Genomic DNA, 17,519 nt, shown 5'->3' on the forward strand with positions numbered 1-17,519 from the left:
GTTTCATTCAGCATGAAAAAAGCATAGAAAATGACTAATCGACTAAAGAAATCTTAGCTGACCGAGACAAAAACGACCGATTAGTCGATGGATAGACTAAGAGACGGCAGCCCTACAGATGTTAAATCAATTTTGGATAACAAAGTGAGTGTGTTTGTTATAAAGTAGAACAAATGACATGTAAGGTCACAAAGGCAGACAGAAATCCCCCCCTGACCCACTTCACCACTCTGATATCAATTATAAAGAATGCTGTGAATTATTTACGCTGCGGTGAACTACAGCATGATGCTTTGCAATTTCGAAAGAGTTGATGTATTATACATGTGTAGATCACACGTCATCCTCATTTCATATGAGACAGACATTCCTCCAAAAAAAAACACAGAAAGAAGGTCAGGGTAAGGAAATACAAGAGGTGGGAAAAGATAGTCAGTGATCTTTAAAATGTTGTTATAAGACTCAGAAACTGAGTTTGACTCGTGTTTTGCTCACTTTGTAAGCTCGTGCTCTGATAGCAGCTGCTTCAGGTGTCTGGAGAGCAGCTTCTTCTCCATGGAGAGGCGAACCCAGGCTCTGGCCTTGCCCACGTCCGTCTTGATCTCACTGATGTTCTGAATGTGTCTGCAAATAACATGACAGGTCGAGAGGTCAGAAGAGGTTCAGCAGAAAAGCAAAGATAAGTTTCATCATAAAAGTAGGCCAAATTAAACCAGATAATAATGAATGCGGTTGATGCACATATTCATGCAGTCTGTGGTTTCGTTCTGAAAAGAGCATGAATGACATATTTAAGTATTGAGAACTTGTTTCAGTCAAAATACATCAATCAAGTACTTTTATTTAGGTCAGTTCTTTCATTTAGTCTATCAGTGGAGCCACCGTGGTGATATGAATACAAGGGATGTAACGATACATCCATCTGGATCAATTCAATGATCAACGTTTGTTTCACCATTTCCGTCGAAGCGCACCTCCTTCCTACAGAACCCAGTAATGAAATGATCAAATCATATTTTAGTTGCTTTTTTTGAGTTGATATAAATGTAACTGATTGTGTTAAACATATATGAAATATGATATTATCTCATATCGATCGCAGGTCCCTGAATTAAATCTAATCGTAATCGTACCGTGGCAGACTTTTTGATATCTGCAAATACCGTATGGTTGTCCAAAGAATCGATAGAACATCGTATTGTGATGGAACTTGTGATTTACACCGATATGTAATACACAAGTGTTAAGGACTGCCATTAACAATCTTTTTCATTCAATCGATGAAATCTATAGTCTATGAAATGTCTTAAAATAGTGAAAAATGCTCATCACAACTTTTCAGAACCTAAAGAGACGTCATAAAATTACTTGTTTTTTTCAGAGCAACAGTCCAAAACACCAAAGATATGCAATTTTCAATGACATAAAACAGAGAAAAGCAGCAAATCCTCACATTAGAAAAGCTGCAACCAGTGGATGTTGGGTACTTTTGATTGATAAATGAAAAATAATCAACTAATCAATTAATAAACAAATTGTTTCGGGCACTACAAATGATATTCAAAAACTCTGACTTGGAGATATATGATTTATCCATACTTGTCTAAAAAACAAATCTTAATGATCATCATGATTCTGACTTTCCCGAGTAAAAGAAACGGCTCAGTGTGCCTCTGTAGTGGCATTTGTAACCAAAGAGACGTCGTCCCGTGTCATCGCTCCGAGCAACCGTCGAGACTCTGATGTCCAGACACATTCCCTTCCACTCCACCTGTGCCACAAGCTTCGTCTACTAAGAGCTCGTCGTGTCTCCTCCTCTAACTTCCATCCCCCTCCCTGTATCCACCCTCATACCACGTAACCCAGTTTTCTCCGCTCGGTATCTCCATGGAAACAGAGAAAAACATCTACTATATGCACCATCATTGCTAACTGTCTTACCTAGAAAGCACAGGGTAACGCAGATAAGAGGTGCTGCCATCATCTCTAAATGTGAGCAATTGTTATATTAACTCATCATTTTTAAGTTAAAAATATTTTACCGCCTGTTAAGACAATATGATCAATTATTAAAACTCATTAAGGGAGGCTGCTGGTGTGTTTACGATCATGCACGAGTGTGGAGGAGGGTGTATCTATCTGTAGAGTAGAGATGAGTGTTTGTGCCCTGAGATGACCCCTCCTCTCGTTCTCAGTCAGACTGGCGGGGGGTCGAGTAATTAGGCTGGAAGTAACGTGCTGTTACACAGACTCACTCTGCGCCTCCTTCCAGCAACACCAGCCCAGACTCCTCAGCTCTGGCTGGGTACGGTAGATAACACGACGACACACACGCAAACACACACACGCACACACAGGTGTTAAAGCATGCAGGTGTGCTGCTGCTGCTGCTGGAGCTCTCAGGGTTATTGAAAGCCTTTTGAAAGGTTTCATGAATATGAATATACTAGAGTAGAAAGTCTGGAGTAAACTGGGGCATCAGGTTGGCCTAGGGGTCTGGGATGGTGGGTTAGGGTTAGTTAATTGGTCTGGTCATGTCTGCATGTCATCTCCTCTCTCTTTCCAGTCACATATCTCACTGTCTATTATCTAATGTAGACAAATAGTATCCAAACAAATACTATAAAAAGGGACAAGAGGTTTTTTTATGTAACAGAACCACTACTATGGACAGAAATGTCAGAGAATATATAATAATAGTGGTGTAACGATAACAATATCATATAAAATTATTGTGTGTTTCTGGAATACCAGTGGTCTTGAATATTAGTTACTAATATCAATGTTGTGGTAGTTTCTATGTTTTCTGTCACTGCCATGCTGAATTATTTTAATTGATATCTCAGGTACAGAAGAGTGAATCTTATCCAGGACAGAATGAAACTTTTTACAGTGGCGTCACTGGTGTCTGCAGATATATTCTGCATTTAAACTCATTACTTACATCACTACATTAAATATAACTAAGTTGTTGCAAATCTAGAAAACAGAAAAAAATGCCTTTATAATTAATAAACGCTGAAGCATCACATTTATCTAGTACTGATACTGTGAGAGCTATGAAGAAGCCCTTGTTTATCTGAGACATGGGATCAATAACGTTTTAGTCACTGAACTAAAACAGACAAAAATTAGGCCGAAATTTAATTGCTTTTTTTTGTTCAAGGAGAAAATTCAATCTGTTGTTGATTGTTGTTGAATTGCCTCGTCTCTATGTGTGGAGATACTAGAGTAAGAATGATAAAAAAAACAATTGGTTTTATACATTTAAATGGGATAACTTAAATTATTACTAATTTTGACCACAAGAAAATCCTTTGAGGATCCTCCGGGGATCCATAGACCCCACTTAGAAAACTCCCAACATAGTAAACTCCACGTAGGTCTTGTTTCACAGTCAACCACAAGGGGGCAGTCTTAGTCCAACTGACTTCCCTCTGATAGTGACAGCAGCCAACACATTTGTAAATCAGCTTACGGTAGACTGGGTGAAATCAAGCGAGACTTTATTGAGTTCCTCATTAGCTCACGTCTAAATAACCTCCGGTCCCCCTCACCTCATGTCCTGGATCAGGGAAATTTTAAGAGGGGGCATGGCCGATCCACCACCATCAGATTTGCGTCTCTCTGTGTCATGAATGAACCCTGGTGTGGAGAAAAAAAAAGATGTGTAATTGCAACAAGAGTCACTTATTTGTGAATTCATTTTGTTTATCAGGTGATTTCAGCCGTTTACCTGGAGGTCCCAAACCACCCGGCGTTGCATTCTTCTTCTCTTTGCTCTCCTGATAATGCAGCAGGTGAGACCACAAGGCAGATTTACCCTGAAAACATAAACTAGTTTCATTATTTGTGCTTTGTGTCCACGCTGTGTGTCCATGGTGTGTGTCCACGGTGTGTCCACGCCAGCTGTGGAGGATCAATCATGTGAAACAGTGACTGCGTTAATGTTGTTTTTCCTGACCTGTTTGACCTGCAGCCCGTGGCTCCAGATCCTCTCAAGCAGGTCACAGAGGCTCGCGATCAGAGTGTTCTCCTCGACGCCAGTTATGCTGACCTCTCCGTGACCCAACTCCACGGCCTCCCGACCCATCTTCTCTACCAGCATACGCTTGGTCTGCAGAGAAAAACACACACACACACACACACACACACACACACACACACACACACACACACACACACACACACACACACACACACACACACACACACACACACACACACACACACACACACACACACACACACACACACACACACACACACACACACACACACTGTTGTTACTCAAAGTTTAGTTGACAAAGACATCAAGCTAAGGCCTTGTCTACACGTACACAGGATTTTTTCTAAACGTAGCCTTTTCTATGCGTTATGGTCTTTCGTCCACACCCAGACACCGTTTTTGGTCACTGAAAACGGAGCTTCCGGCCAGGGTGAAGATTTTTAGAAACTCAGTTTTCAGTGACCAAAAACGGTGTCTGGGTGTGGATGAAAGACCATAACATAATTTTTTTTTTTTTAAAGTTAATTTTTGGGCTGTTTTTGCCTTTATTAGATAGTTGCAGTGATAGTTGTGAGAGGGGGAGAGAGAGAGTATGGCATGCAGCAAAGGGCCACAGGTCTGCACCCCACTGCTTTCAGTATTGACGTGTAGAAAGGGAAAACAGAGTTTCTGGCTTGTAGTGTCAGAGTGTGCCACTAATGAGGCGACATGTTGTGCAACAGCTGCATAAATGCATCCATGAACGGCGGAAGTAGCAAAATGTTCATGTTTACACATAAATGTACAGTTACTCTTCCACTATATTGAGGAATAGAGGCGTCAGAATGCGCTGCGGAGGTCACTGCTACTTATCCAATGCAGTGTGTGGCCCAACCTGCCAACCGGTCTTGACAGCGCTTCAATTGTGTTTTTGCGTTTTCATCTGGACGGAGATTTAAAAAAAAAAAAACGTGCTTCTGTGGACGGGATTTTTTGTTTTGAGAACGAAGGAGAAAAGGAAAAACGCTGTTTACAAAAATACCTGTGTATGTGTGGACTAGGCCTAATAATTAGATACATTTTTTTTTTTGTGCTGTTTGCTAACTTCAGACTAGCAAATTCTGATATCTATTTGTGTGTAGTAGGAAAAATAACTTACAAACAGAAGACTCATCTACATGCTATGGTGCAATGTTTTCTGTCATCCTTTGTGATTACATTATGTTCTGCTTTCTGCTGTTAACCAAATACTGAAATGATACAATTTAAGCTTCAACACTTGAACACTTGAAATGATTAATAATTGGAAACTAAATGCAGACATTAGAAAGTCGGTCATAACTCCAAAAGATAGAGATTCTCTGCTAACTTTATTCCGCTGCAGTGCTCATTCTGAATTGCTTTGTGTAACAAACCTTTAAAAATGTGTAAAAATGTGATGAACCTTATTTTCAACTGAAATAATGCAGCTGAGATCACAGCACAAACAGAGCAAAACTAATCCACTGCAGCACACAGTCAGTCAGTCAGTCAGACACAAACCTTGTTCCTGCACTCCTTCAGCAGCCCTTCAACAAACTTCCAGTTCGTCTGAGCGATGACAGAAGGTGACAGGTTGGACAGTTTGGGCTGTCTGATGGTTGTGCCCAGGTTCCTGGCTTCCTGGATGTACTTCTAGTAAAAGACAGATAGAGTTCAGTCAGCTAACCACAACAGGAAACGCTCTTTCAGAGAAAACAACCCAGCTTACTGGTGGCGACTACTACAGAGAAACCAGGATTACTAGAATAACTACATGTCGAATCAAGCCTATTACAATAAAAGTATTCAACTCTAAAACAAAACATGTTAATAATTTAAAAACAAATGTATAGATTATATCTTTTACGCGCTAGAAAGTGACATGGATCATGAGATAAATCTCAGCTGCAGGCGGTGAAGGAAGCAGAGGGAGGTAAAGATCACATGGGTGGACAGATTCATGTGGCCCCAGTGCGAAAGCTAAAGGCCTCACAGATTACCAACACATACCACGTCCACAGTCACCGACTTTAGACAGGGCTTGAAGGACTGCGAGAGCCAGTAGTAGTCAAGAAACAGCAGGAGCTGCAGCTCCGGAAACAAACACTCTACATGCTGAGAGTGACGTGAGCGTGAGTACAAGAGAGGCAGAGAGAAAAGACAGTAGTGGCCAGAAGTGTGAGAGGAGGGTGGGAGAGCAGACAAGATGGTGAGAGCCAAGACAAAAATAAAGCAAACAGGTCATGCAAAATGAACAAAGACAACAGAGCTCAGGCAGTCAATCTGTATGAATATGAGCCGAGAGAAGAAAACACTGTGGTGACCACTCACCTCTCTCTGGTCGTTGTCTAAATAAAGGTGCTCGGCATGCTGCTTCTGTCGGTCCCTCCTCCTCCACTGGGCGGGAGCGCTCCTCTTGGTCCATCTGTAACGCAAAAAACAACACATCAACTTTATAGAAGAAACATCGCTAGACAGCCGCCATTCTCAGATTTAAATATAGACGTCGAAGGTTCATTCAAAATGAATATAAATTACAGGACAATTTTGATTAATGTGAAATATTCACTTGTTGCTGGTGGGCCCGGTGGAGAGCACATCAGACTGCAGTCGGGGGAAGAAGCCCTGCTCGTAGCGCCCCTGACCGATCTTCATGTCCAGCAGGTGGGGGTGCAGGGCGGTGTGGTCGATCTTCATGACTCTCATCTCAATGGCTTTCTCTGCGGAGGAGATGTATGAGGGGTTGCAGAGGTCAGCGGTGGGGTTACAGGATGCATTCATCATTCTCATCTTGTTAATTTGCCCTAATTTTATTTACCATAATAAACTACAGGTTATAAACTTATTTTTTTAAATATAAAAATGTGAAATTATCGGTTATCTTATCGGCATCGGCCATACAAAGCAGGTAACTATCGGTTATTGGTATCGGCTAAATAAAAATCCATTTGGTGCGTCCCTACTTCTCACCAATCATCCGCCTAAGATTTTCATTATTTTCTGTAGCTAATTGTGTTAAGAAACGAGGATAACTGTGACGAAGAATCTCTAATTTCTCTTTTAGCAAGCGACTGACAACAGAAGAAAGAGAACAAGTTAAAATAGAAAATCTCCTCCCAAACACCCACAGAACCAGAAGAAGAATAAAGGCTCAGAATAGATGTTTTCTTTTTCTTTAAAGTCACCCATGAATGCAGCTTTAGACAGTGATTTTCTGATGCCTGATTAACAGCACACCCACACATGGGCCGTGTTAACAAAAGCACCCACGAGTTTAAAGAAATACAATAGACCTTAAATAGATAAAAACACACACACAGAACCCAAAAGTTCACTGTCTGAAGCTGAGATTCACAGGTACAAAGATTTGATTCCCTGAAAAGAATTTATTACCCATTCACCTGCATGCTGCAAGATCCCCACCATACATTTCAGTGATAGTGCATTTAATTCTTAATAACATAAAGGTCATCAAGTTTTGTATAAACTGACATGTATGCAAAGCATTAAGGATCTCACAGAGGACTCTCAAATTTAGAGTGATCAGTAAATAAAACACATTTAGCATCTCCGAACTATATTAAAACACTGTTATAGTGTGTTCTGAGTTAAAGTGAATAGTTACTATGTAGACAAGTCCAAAGGAAGTCCATCCGTCCGCTATGAGTGTACCTAAGGTAATGCACTGCACACATATTCAGAGAGCTGCCACCCGGAGACGTTTGAGGTAACGAGAGCAAATATTACAAAGGTGAGTCTTGTCGTTCTCGAGCCCAATGGCATGAGGTCCAGGAGCGACAAAATCAGCTTTTTCATATCGCTTTGTAAGCAGGTTGTCTGCAAACAAGACAGTAATTACCAGTCAGTGAACTAAAGACAGCAAATCTCCAAGTCTGTCAGAAGCTCACACCTTCAAATTAACTTATGACCACGCTCAAATTAAAGGAGTTTTGAGGTCTTCTTTAATTACATTCACAAACTTTAAATTGGAAGTGTTTTGGCTTTACGCAGGGTCGTAATTCAACATTACACAGGTCCATTTTTACTAAAGCTATTCCTTTTCAAACTAAAATATGTGGCTTTATCAGTGCTAACCAATCACAGAGTTTTCCTCAAGTTGAGTTTTTCCCAAGATAGAGACGGGTCCAGAGAACTGGGGCACATTGATACATTTGAGAACAATATTTGGTGCTTTGAAAGCATCAAATTATTCCACATCCACAAAGATCTTTCTTCCTTACCTGCTTCTTCAATGTTGGTGCATTTCTGGTACATCGAGGTGCGCAGCGTGGGCGTGCGGACGTTCAGCATGCGGATCTTATCCACACGGGAGTCAAACACCCTCAGCGTGTGCTCCTTCTCCTCATCATCGTGACAGAGGATCTTACTATCGATGAAGGAGGCAAACATCTGTGTCTCCAGGAAACGTGACAGGAAGGGCAGGTAGGGCTCTGGCTGGTCAGACAGGAAGGAGGCCTGCGCTCACAAATTAAGAAGGTGGAATTTAATGTCATACAAAATAATACCCTTCACGATGCTATGCTATTAACGAACTGCCTGTAACAATTTACCTTGTCAAAGTTCTGCATCTGGTCGCGATTGGTGAACCAGGACTCTTTGTCCTGGTTTGGCTGGATGACAAACACCTCGTAGTCGGCGAACATCTGGGTGAATCGGTTGGCGAAGACCTCGCGCACGTGGATGTTGATCTGATGCATCTTCAGCTCCTCCTCGTCGCACTGAACGCGCACGTCCTTAATGCTGCTGGCGTCCTCTCTCACCTCCAGCTGATGTGCACGAGCATATATTAACGCCAAAATAAAGAAAGGATAGAAAACAAAAAAAAGTGTGTGAGAAAGATGTCAGATAAAGAAAAGAAACAGTGTTGTCTTATCTGACTGTTGCCACGGGCTGCTGAGGAAGCAGCAGGGTTATGGGAAAGGAAGACATCTGTTTTGATTTATGACCCAAAGCTAAGTGACCTTTTTTAGCATGTCAGTGGGTCAGCTAGACAGATGCCAGCACTACGGGGCTACAATAACACAGAGCAGCAAAGTCCAATGACGTAACCCAAGAATCTCTTCAATCACTGCCTTGTTCCCTTAGATTCAGCAGTGAGTTTAGATAAGATTCCTTATAAGTGAGGTCTGACCTCATAGTTGGAAAACAGACGATGAGCTAATCCGTTCATGGAAAGCTAACGCTGGCCACTAGTGCATAAGCCGATTAGGCTTTCTCTAATTAGCAGCTAATTCATCCGTCTATCAGTCTTCAGAGGGAGAGAGAGTATTTCATCACATTGTTTGTAAGTCACTCGAGCCAAATGAGCCTGTACAGATGCCAACTACATCTGCTGATGTCAGTGTCCATAAAGAGTTTCTGTCATCTCAGCTGCAAGGCATCGACCAGCAGCATTTCAAAGGCAGCTGGAGTTGTTGTTTTGAGCTGATGAAGTCTCTTGGATGGAAATGCAAAACACCTTCAAGACTCCACACTACTGTAGGTGGCACTCTGTTAGCTCCCTGTATCTCTTCAATATGATTATCTATGTCAGTATACATATTAACTCCTTAATTACTCAAATATGGTGAGGGGCAACGAATGTACCTTTCACGATTAAAACTTAACACATTGATCTTCCATTTTTAAAAACCCCACATACTGCTGCCTGAATAAACAGTAGTTACGTCGTCACTTCCTGAGAGCCTCCTTGGCGGTTGGAGAAGTGTAACCATGGTAACCCCATGTGACCAAAATGACGGTTTCAAAGTCTGAATTATTTTAAAATATTACACCTACCAAAGTGGAATCTATACTTACAGTTAAATTGAAGCGTTATTGATGTTACAGAGCTGTACGTCAACATCTGCTATGAGCGTTGTCGTCACTAACGCATTGCATTGAAATAGTATGCAATTTGCATACTATTGGTTTCATACTGAGGTTTCGGACATATACTGTTTTAGCATCCTAAATAGCATGTTAGTGCGGAATTTCTGACCTTTTTTTAAAAAAAACGAAAACCATAAACTTTAGACAACTTCTGTTTTCTTCTTTTCTTTCTATACTGACAAAACATGCATCCAGTCCACTGTGTGGCACAGAAGGGCTCCCCCTTTTGTTCATTTCTCCTTACTGCAATTATGACAGTAATAACATCATATAATACAATAAACTGATATTATCATCCCTACATCATTTATAAGCTGGCAGAATATAGTCGCACATTTATGAGATATTTGCATTTCAATGGAGCTGCTGAATATAAGGGTTTAAAAACTCTATTTGCAAGGCTGATTTTACAATGAATGCATTCATTATTGAAACTGTTCAACTATAATTAGAAATTTTGTTTTGAAGATTGAGTTCCAGACAACCACCCATTTTTAATTCATCAGATTTCATCATTTCTCACCTTCTGCAGGCTGACGCCTGTCCTCTTGACCAGCGCCTGCAGTCTGGCGATGGTTTCGTTCTCCCTCAGCAGGTAGGAGTTGAGGGGCGAGGCCAGGTTCCCGTTGCGCTTATCGGAGACCATGTCAACAGATCGGAAGCCCCGGTACTTGGCCTGGCTGTCGCTGGAGTGAATATTTCCCTCTGGAGAAATGCCAAAGGACATGAGCACCTCGGAGATCTCCTGAATGAACTCTAGTTTGTTGGGAAACTGGGGCAACTCCTCTGGCAGTTCGATGAAGTGGTTGTCGATGTCCACAAAACACAAGTTAGCCTGGAAGAAGTCAAGAAATGAGATAATTAAGCATCAGAAACATAAAAAACGAATAAATTGAGCCTAATAACACTATTACACAGCTAACAAAGGTTATTTTATATCCCTTTAGATTTCACAGTTCAACCTCGAGATTTACCAGACATGTCTGACAGCACATTTCACTTTTCACGCATATCTGTCTGTGTTTAAAATGGGAAGCAAAAACACTTGTTCCTAATGAGCAAACTGATGACTGAGCTTAAAAATGTGGCCACAAGAGGAATGAGAAGAAGAAAAACTGTCCACCATAGCTTGTGTCAGCTGTACAACAAAAAAAGCCTTACCTATGCAGGATGACAATAATCATTCTGCTTGTTCTGATTGTAAATAAAAACACTGACAAAGATATAGCGTGCATGTTTGTGTGCACAAAGAAAAATAAAGACAAGGAGGGATTTATTCACTAATATCCAGATAATCTCTCCACATGTTTTTGCACCAAAGTAACAACCTTGCAGACTGCATTAGTTAACAAAAAAAAAGCAAACACAAGTGCACAGAGGCGAAGGTTGATTTGCAATCTGTGTTTTTTAAGAGGAACAAATAGACGTGGGAGGATCTACAGTGGTGTTCACACCTCTCAGTACGGTAATATGAAAATCCTACAACATTTATCTCAGCAGCAATTTACTGCCATTTCAAAAAAATCGACTTTGCACAAAAAAAATTGAAATAAAGCAAATGAAGAGAGTTTTAACTCTTATTTAAGTAGGGGGAGACACTACGGTGTGTTTTGTACCTCCTGTGGCAGCTCTAGCTTGGTGCGGTCATCCTGCCCGTTGGAGTGGAGGCCCATGAGATACGGCACGGGAGCGTCCAGGAAGTGGAGGAGGGAGGCGGGCAGAATGGGAACGTACACGTGCTGCCACTGGAAGGGGAACATTAAGGCTGTGATGCTCTCTGCCACCGTCATCAGCCTCTGGTAATCTGTTAACGCACACATAAAGAAAAGAGAACAGCGGTGAAGGACAGACTGTAACCATGAAACAGATATTAAGATACTGTTTGTGCAGCAGTATACAGTGCAGATGTCAGGGTTCATTTCCTGACTTGATTATTAGTTTAAAGCCTCAGTGATTGTAATGATTCTGAATGATCACGTGTGCTCCAACATTTTCTCCTGATTAGTGGTTTCCACAGTACAATCATCAAAATCACCACATGCGAATGCTTGTTCAATGACGTGATCAGTGATAAATTCAACATTTACTGGACAAGAGAAAAGGATTGATACCCACATGGCAGAAATCTGTTGCTGTGCTGCTCATGATGGGCAGTCTTCATAACATATTCAAATGATTCTAAACTATTTAAGTGCATTTTTGCAACTCTTCCCATATATTATTCCACAAACACTTCAGGGCCACACTGCCTTTGCCTGATAAATGTTGATTATTCCTCCAAAACACTTCTTGGGGCGGTAAACAGCATATGCCAGAAGAGTTGTGCAACATGACTATCTGTTATCTAAATGGGATTACGTTGTTTATGCCTCAGCAGCTCTTCTGTTTGCTGACAGAAATCACCTGCTGCGATAGCGCTGAGTGGCTGAGGCCAAAAGTAAAACACGACTGAAAGTTTGAAGCCACAGAAAGCAGCGCGGTAGCAGTTTTTTGCCGTGTTTGCTTATGTATATCAGCCACTGATAATATTTGCTACTTGACAAAAAATACTTTTTCTATATTATCGATTACCATCTGCTAAATTTGGAGCGATGTTTCAGCGGTTACAAAAATGTGTAATCTGCCGTTGAGGCAGACGAGCTTTATCTGGGAGACATCCTGTTTATTCTCTTTACATGATGCTAAAAATGTTAAAACATGTTTGCCGAATGAGTTAGTGTCTGTTCATCAGTCGTAAGAAATCATAAATGATCTTTTAGAAGGAATAGATGTTTACCGGTAAGCTTGGCTTCGTTAAATGTAATAAAATGTCAACGGAGGTTTTGATCCAACAGCAGGAAACAGTTGACAACTGTATTCTGATAAATTGGCCATGTTTCAGAAAGCAGATCTCAGATGATTTAATGAAATAAATTGTAAAAATTGCGTGGACTAACATGATGACATGACAAAAGGAAACATCCAACCCTACTATAGTGTTAACTCTTTAGTCTGGTTGTCTTTGCTATTCTCTGTTCTGTATATGTGACCAGACTTAAAGGAATCAGCTGTAATGAGACACAAACGGTGTCCAGATGTAGGGAGCGGATCTTCTGAAGTCCACATTTGCAGACCAAATACGTTGTAGCAAGCCTGTCCTATAATAAAGAAAGAAAGAAAGAGGAAGTCCTCTGAAGGACCTGTGGAGGATCCAGTCTAAGCAGTTACACAGCTCCAGTCAGCTGGCCCTATAGCCAACTTTAAATTCCTTTCTTTGTGACTCCACAGAGCAACACTCCTTCATGATCAGGGCTGGTGTGCATACAAATGTCTCCAGTCCTCCTCATCTGCATTCCTGCTCTATCCCCTTGACACCTACTGTACATTCAGCAGCAGCTCTGCCTCTCCCGTTATGGTGCCAAAATAAATGCCATTCCTTCATTTGGTCATGTGCTGCTGGTCCATGAGAAGAGACTCTCACCCCGGCCTGGGCCTCCCCCCCTCATCCCCCCTTCTCAGCAGGCTTCCTCTCCCAGGATGGGGGGACAAGAATACTAACACATCACCCGTTTGCTCTTAAACTAGGCCACCGTAACAAGAATAACAAGAAACCACTTTAACTCAGGTCACAAAGGGTCAAGTACTGCTGCTTATATACACCGATGCATGCCACGAACACTTTATAAATGTCCACACTGAGAACTGGTAGCAGTTTGGACTTGAAGTGATGCTTGAACTGTTTAGTTTACATACTGAGTGCAAACTGATGCAGCGCAGGCTAAAAATACACTGAACCCACAGAAGTGAAACTGCTGCGGATCTTATTCTGCTCTTCTGATCAAACAACTTCTGTGTTCGTTTTGACAGCCAGAAGCTACGGGCTGATTTTGATCAACAACTATTTTCATTTGGTCAGAAGTGAATGGAAAAGCCAACGAGTGATGTATTCTGTGGTTCCTGCAGAGATGTAGCCATAGAGTAATGATTATTTAAAATATTGATGAATTTGCAGATTATTTTCTTGTTTAATCGATGAATAGTTTGCTCTTTAAATGTCAGAAAATATTCTGCCTTCTAAAATATCCCAGAGCCCATGATGGCGTCTTCAAGATTTACAATGTAAAATTATATGAAACAAAAATCAGCAAATCCTCACATTTGAGAAGGTGGAACCAAAAGATGTTCGGCATTTTTCTTTAAAAACAATTAAAATGTATTGTTGTTAGCGTGCAGGCTAGTTCTCCTAAACTGGAAAACCCCACTATCTCCCAGGTACATTTCATGGTTGAGAGATGTCATACAGCACTTAAAATGAGAAAGTTTGCTCCGGCTGGTGGGCGGTGCTTGGTATTTCCTCAACTGATCTCAACACAGCTGCCGGATCACAAACTTTCTCATTTTACAGCTAAACAGTACACTACAAGATGTTTCTGAAAACATTAGAGGCGAGAAATAGGCATTACAGTAACAGAATATTGATTCATATTTGATCAGCGCTGCCTAGTTTAACTGTTTGATCAGAGTTCACGAGTGATTGACAGCTGCTAAGAGACAGCAGGCTCCAGCTCGGCTCTGACTGGTTGTTTTCCTCCTGTCTTTGAAATCTTGCAGATGCCATTAGGAGCACCAGAGGTCACAGAGGCAAATGATTTTTTGTTTCAGATTACCTGTCTCACGCACTACTGTCAGGATATAGTGACCGTTTTATAAAAATAACTAATTTTAATCATATTTGCTCCATTTCGACCCACTGCTGCTTTAATACAATATCAAAATAGTTGTGGATTCATGTCCTGTCAATCAACTGATCGATTAATTGACTAAGAGTTTCCGCTTCAGCCAAAACTACATAATTTAGTTGCGCAAACTGATATTGCAGCCTAAAGAAAAACATGAAACACACAATCCTCTGACTAAAAGGAAAATTATGAATTATGAATAATGTGGTTATGGGCTGTAAAAAAAACAACTGACGGTGGAGAAGAACCATGGCATGTTTTAGAATCCCGTCTAAAAGTTGGCACAAGATGGTAATGCTATTGCCTAATATACAAAAAAAGGTAATATGAAAAGAGTGAGTCATTTGCTAACTTAAAATGGTACAGTTTGATGTAGACAAGCTTGATTCTGTATCTTAAAGCCAAACACACTCTGCTGACGGAGGTCCAGATTTAAATTTGTGCTTTTCAACTTCATTTCACATGCAGCATTTCTGCGGCTCAAACGTGCGTTGTGTAACTGCAACATCCCCCGCTAAGATCTCCCTCTCCCCTCATCTAACCTGCCACTCTCGACTGCACAAACCACATAGAGACGGACGAGAAGACGAAGGAAGGGAAATAACAATAACAAGTAGCGGCTTAATTGTAGTGTGTCACAGTGGTTGACACATGATTGACACATGATGAGCTTCCTGTTTGAGAAGGACAGGAGACCGTATTTGAATATCTTCTCTATCATGGCTTCAGAGACGAAATACTGGCCTATTTATTTCAAATCAGACTTATGAAGTCCAGCGCTATTTTTAGCACATAACACACACAGTCGTCTCTCTATTTGCAGAGCATCCCTCTCCCCTCTCTTCCATGTGTGTGTGTGTGTGTGTGTTTAAGTACGTGGAGTCTTTTCCTAACAACCCCTCATTTCTTCTCAGTGGAAGATTGCCAGGGCTTAACTCTACACAACACCCTTCACACGTTCTGCAGTGATCAACCTCATGGGGGGAATAAAAGAGGCATGATGTCACTTCCAACCAATAATAATCATCCTGCATCACTGCCATCCTCCCTGTCTCTGGGTCGCCTAGCAACACCAGAGCTTCCCCCCCCCTTAAGAGCTCCTCTCCCCCCGGCCCCTGGCGTTTTGTAAACCATTTGCCTTCTCTTGCCATTGTAATGGATCCAATCACCAGACCAGACCCAGCATCCTTAAATGATTTCCTTGTTTCTCCTTTCACACACACACACACACACACAGCAGTTACTACGAATGAATAAATACGAACAGGGATCGAGCTCTCTGCATTTTGGGACTGCCAAATAGTTTTTTTAAATCAAAAGCTCCTATAAAATGAAGTAACTGATTGTCAGCTGTGTGTTTTGCTTAAAGGATGAATCACAAAGAATCACCAAAAAAGGCCTGCATAGCCTATCAGCTCAAATGTGCACACAAGACGATCCTCACACAGACATTTCCATGTGAGTCCTGGCAGAAGGAGCAGCCGGTGATGGGTGAGGAGGGGGACCAACGTTTACACAGGCTGGTACTCACACTGCATCACTTTAATGGAACCACTCAACAGGTTATGTAATCTCTTGGATAACAGTTCCACCATGCATATCAAACATGTGTCCTAGCCTAAAGGCCATGCCTTTTGTTCCTATACAACAACCATCCAGACATTTTAAACCCTAAAATTTCTGAAGTTGGCAAAAGAGCTGGTTTACGGAGCGGCAGTGTAGCAGTGACACAAGCTGCAACATTTCCTTTTCAGTGTATTCATTTTCTGCGTCTAGGTTTCTGGGTGAAACAGACCATGAAACTGATGATGCACAAAGAGCTCAGCAGCCAAATAGTTTTGTTTTTGGCCACTGAAGACTACATTGAGTTATGGTGTTTCTATTAAAGGGATAGTTTGGTTAGTTTTGAAGTGGGGTTGTATGAGTACTTATCCATAGTATGCTGCTGGTGTGTTGTTTTTGAAAACATTTGAGGAGAGAAATAGGCATTACAGTAACAGAATATTGATTCATATTTGATCAGCGCTGCCTAGTTTGACTGTTTAATCGGAGGTTGCGAGTGATTGACAGCTGCCTCCGTTGAATGAACAGCCAATAGGAACACTCTCTCTCTGAAATGACCTGTGATTGATAGATTTTTTAATGCCTGAAAACAGAGCCATGAGGAGGTGCAGAAGTCTAGTTTTCTCTCAGAACACTTGAATTATAATATGCTGAAAGGTTATTATGAAATTTTTTCCCAACGATGCCAAAAATATTCTGCCTACTGCAGGTTAAAGGAGCCAATATACTACATCCTATGAGTGCTTGTCAGATGGTCGAATAGCCTCTGAGACCCCCTGCCCTCGCACTTTTCTGACGTCTGATAAGAAAAGGCTGTGTCCGTCCACTTTCCGAAAAGAACAATCCCACATTCACACCCACTTCACGCAGTGATTGGCCAGCTGTGTGGAGGAAAGAAAGGACCTTTTTCCCCCCATTAATGACACAACAATCTCTTTCACTTTTCATTTCAACATCAGAATGCAACACTATGAATGTCTACTTGGAGAGAACTTCTGAAAATGTGCGCTGTTATCCCCATTTTTAAACAATATCGCATCTCCCCCTCTCTATGATGACAAAAATAGTAATTTAAGTCTTCTTTCCATTTCCATCCATCCACAATTTATAAACATGGAGGAAAGGCTTGAAGCTACACCAGTGTGTAACAACCAGGTCCCCAGACAATATCTAGTCTCATGTCATGACACTGATATGTCCCCCGGCTGCAGACACGTCTCTTGAGACAGCCTCTACTAACAGGCTCACATGACCTCTAACAGCTGTTACAGATAATGCATGATTTTTCCTTGCCTCCAGCTCTTCAGAAAACATGTATAGTGTTAATGAATTGTGTC

The 17,519-nt window shown here is 41.4% G+C and overlaps 1 protein-coding gene across 2 annotated transcripts in view; it reads right to left on the reverse strand.

The window, feature by feature from the left end:
• Nucleotides 1-17,519, reverse strand: part of dennd5a (DENN/MADD domain containing 5A) — a 38,832-nt gene that overhangs the window by 7,397 nt on the left and 13,916 nt on the right. For both annotated transcript variants that reach the window (XM_074616999.1, XM_074617007.1), the window contains 11 exons: nt 11,518-11,705; nt 10,425-10,736; nt 8,581-8,796; nt 8,251-8,485; nt 6,579-6,729; nt 6,341-6,434; nt 5,531-5,662; nt 3,965-4,117; nt 3,737-3,824; nt 3,558-3,645; nt 496-624 (listed from right to left, as the gene is read on the reverse strand). In XM_074616999.1, coding sequence (XP_074473100.1) covers nt 496-624; nt 3,558-3,645; nt 3,737-3,824; nt 3,965-4,117; nt 5,531-5,662; nt 6,341-6,434; nt 6,579-6,729; nt 8,251-8,485; nt 8,581-8,796; nt 10,425-10,736; nt 11,518-11,705 — 1,786 coding nt within the window. The remainder of the gene's footprint in view (nt 1-495; nt 625-3,557; nt 3,646-3,736; nt 3,825-3,964; nt 4,118-5,530; nt 5,663-6,340; nt 6,435-6,578; nt 6,730-8,250; nt 8,486-8,580; nt 8,797-10,424; nt 10,737-11,517; nt 11,706-17,519) is intronic.

The sequence above is a fragment of the Sebastes fasciatus genome, chromosome 2 (genome assembly GCF_043250625.1).
Source record: "Sebastes fasciatus isolate fSebFas1 chromosome 2, fSebFas1.pri, whole genome shotgun sequence".
Taxonomy (NCBI): Eukaryota; Metazoa; Chordata; class Actinopteri; order Perciformes; family Sebastidae; genus Sebastes; species Sebastes fasciatus.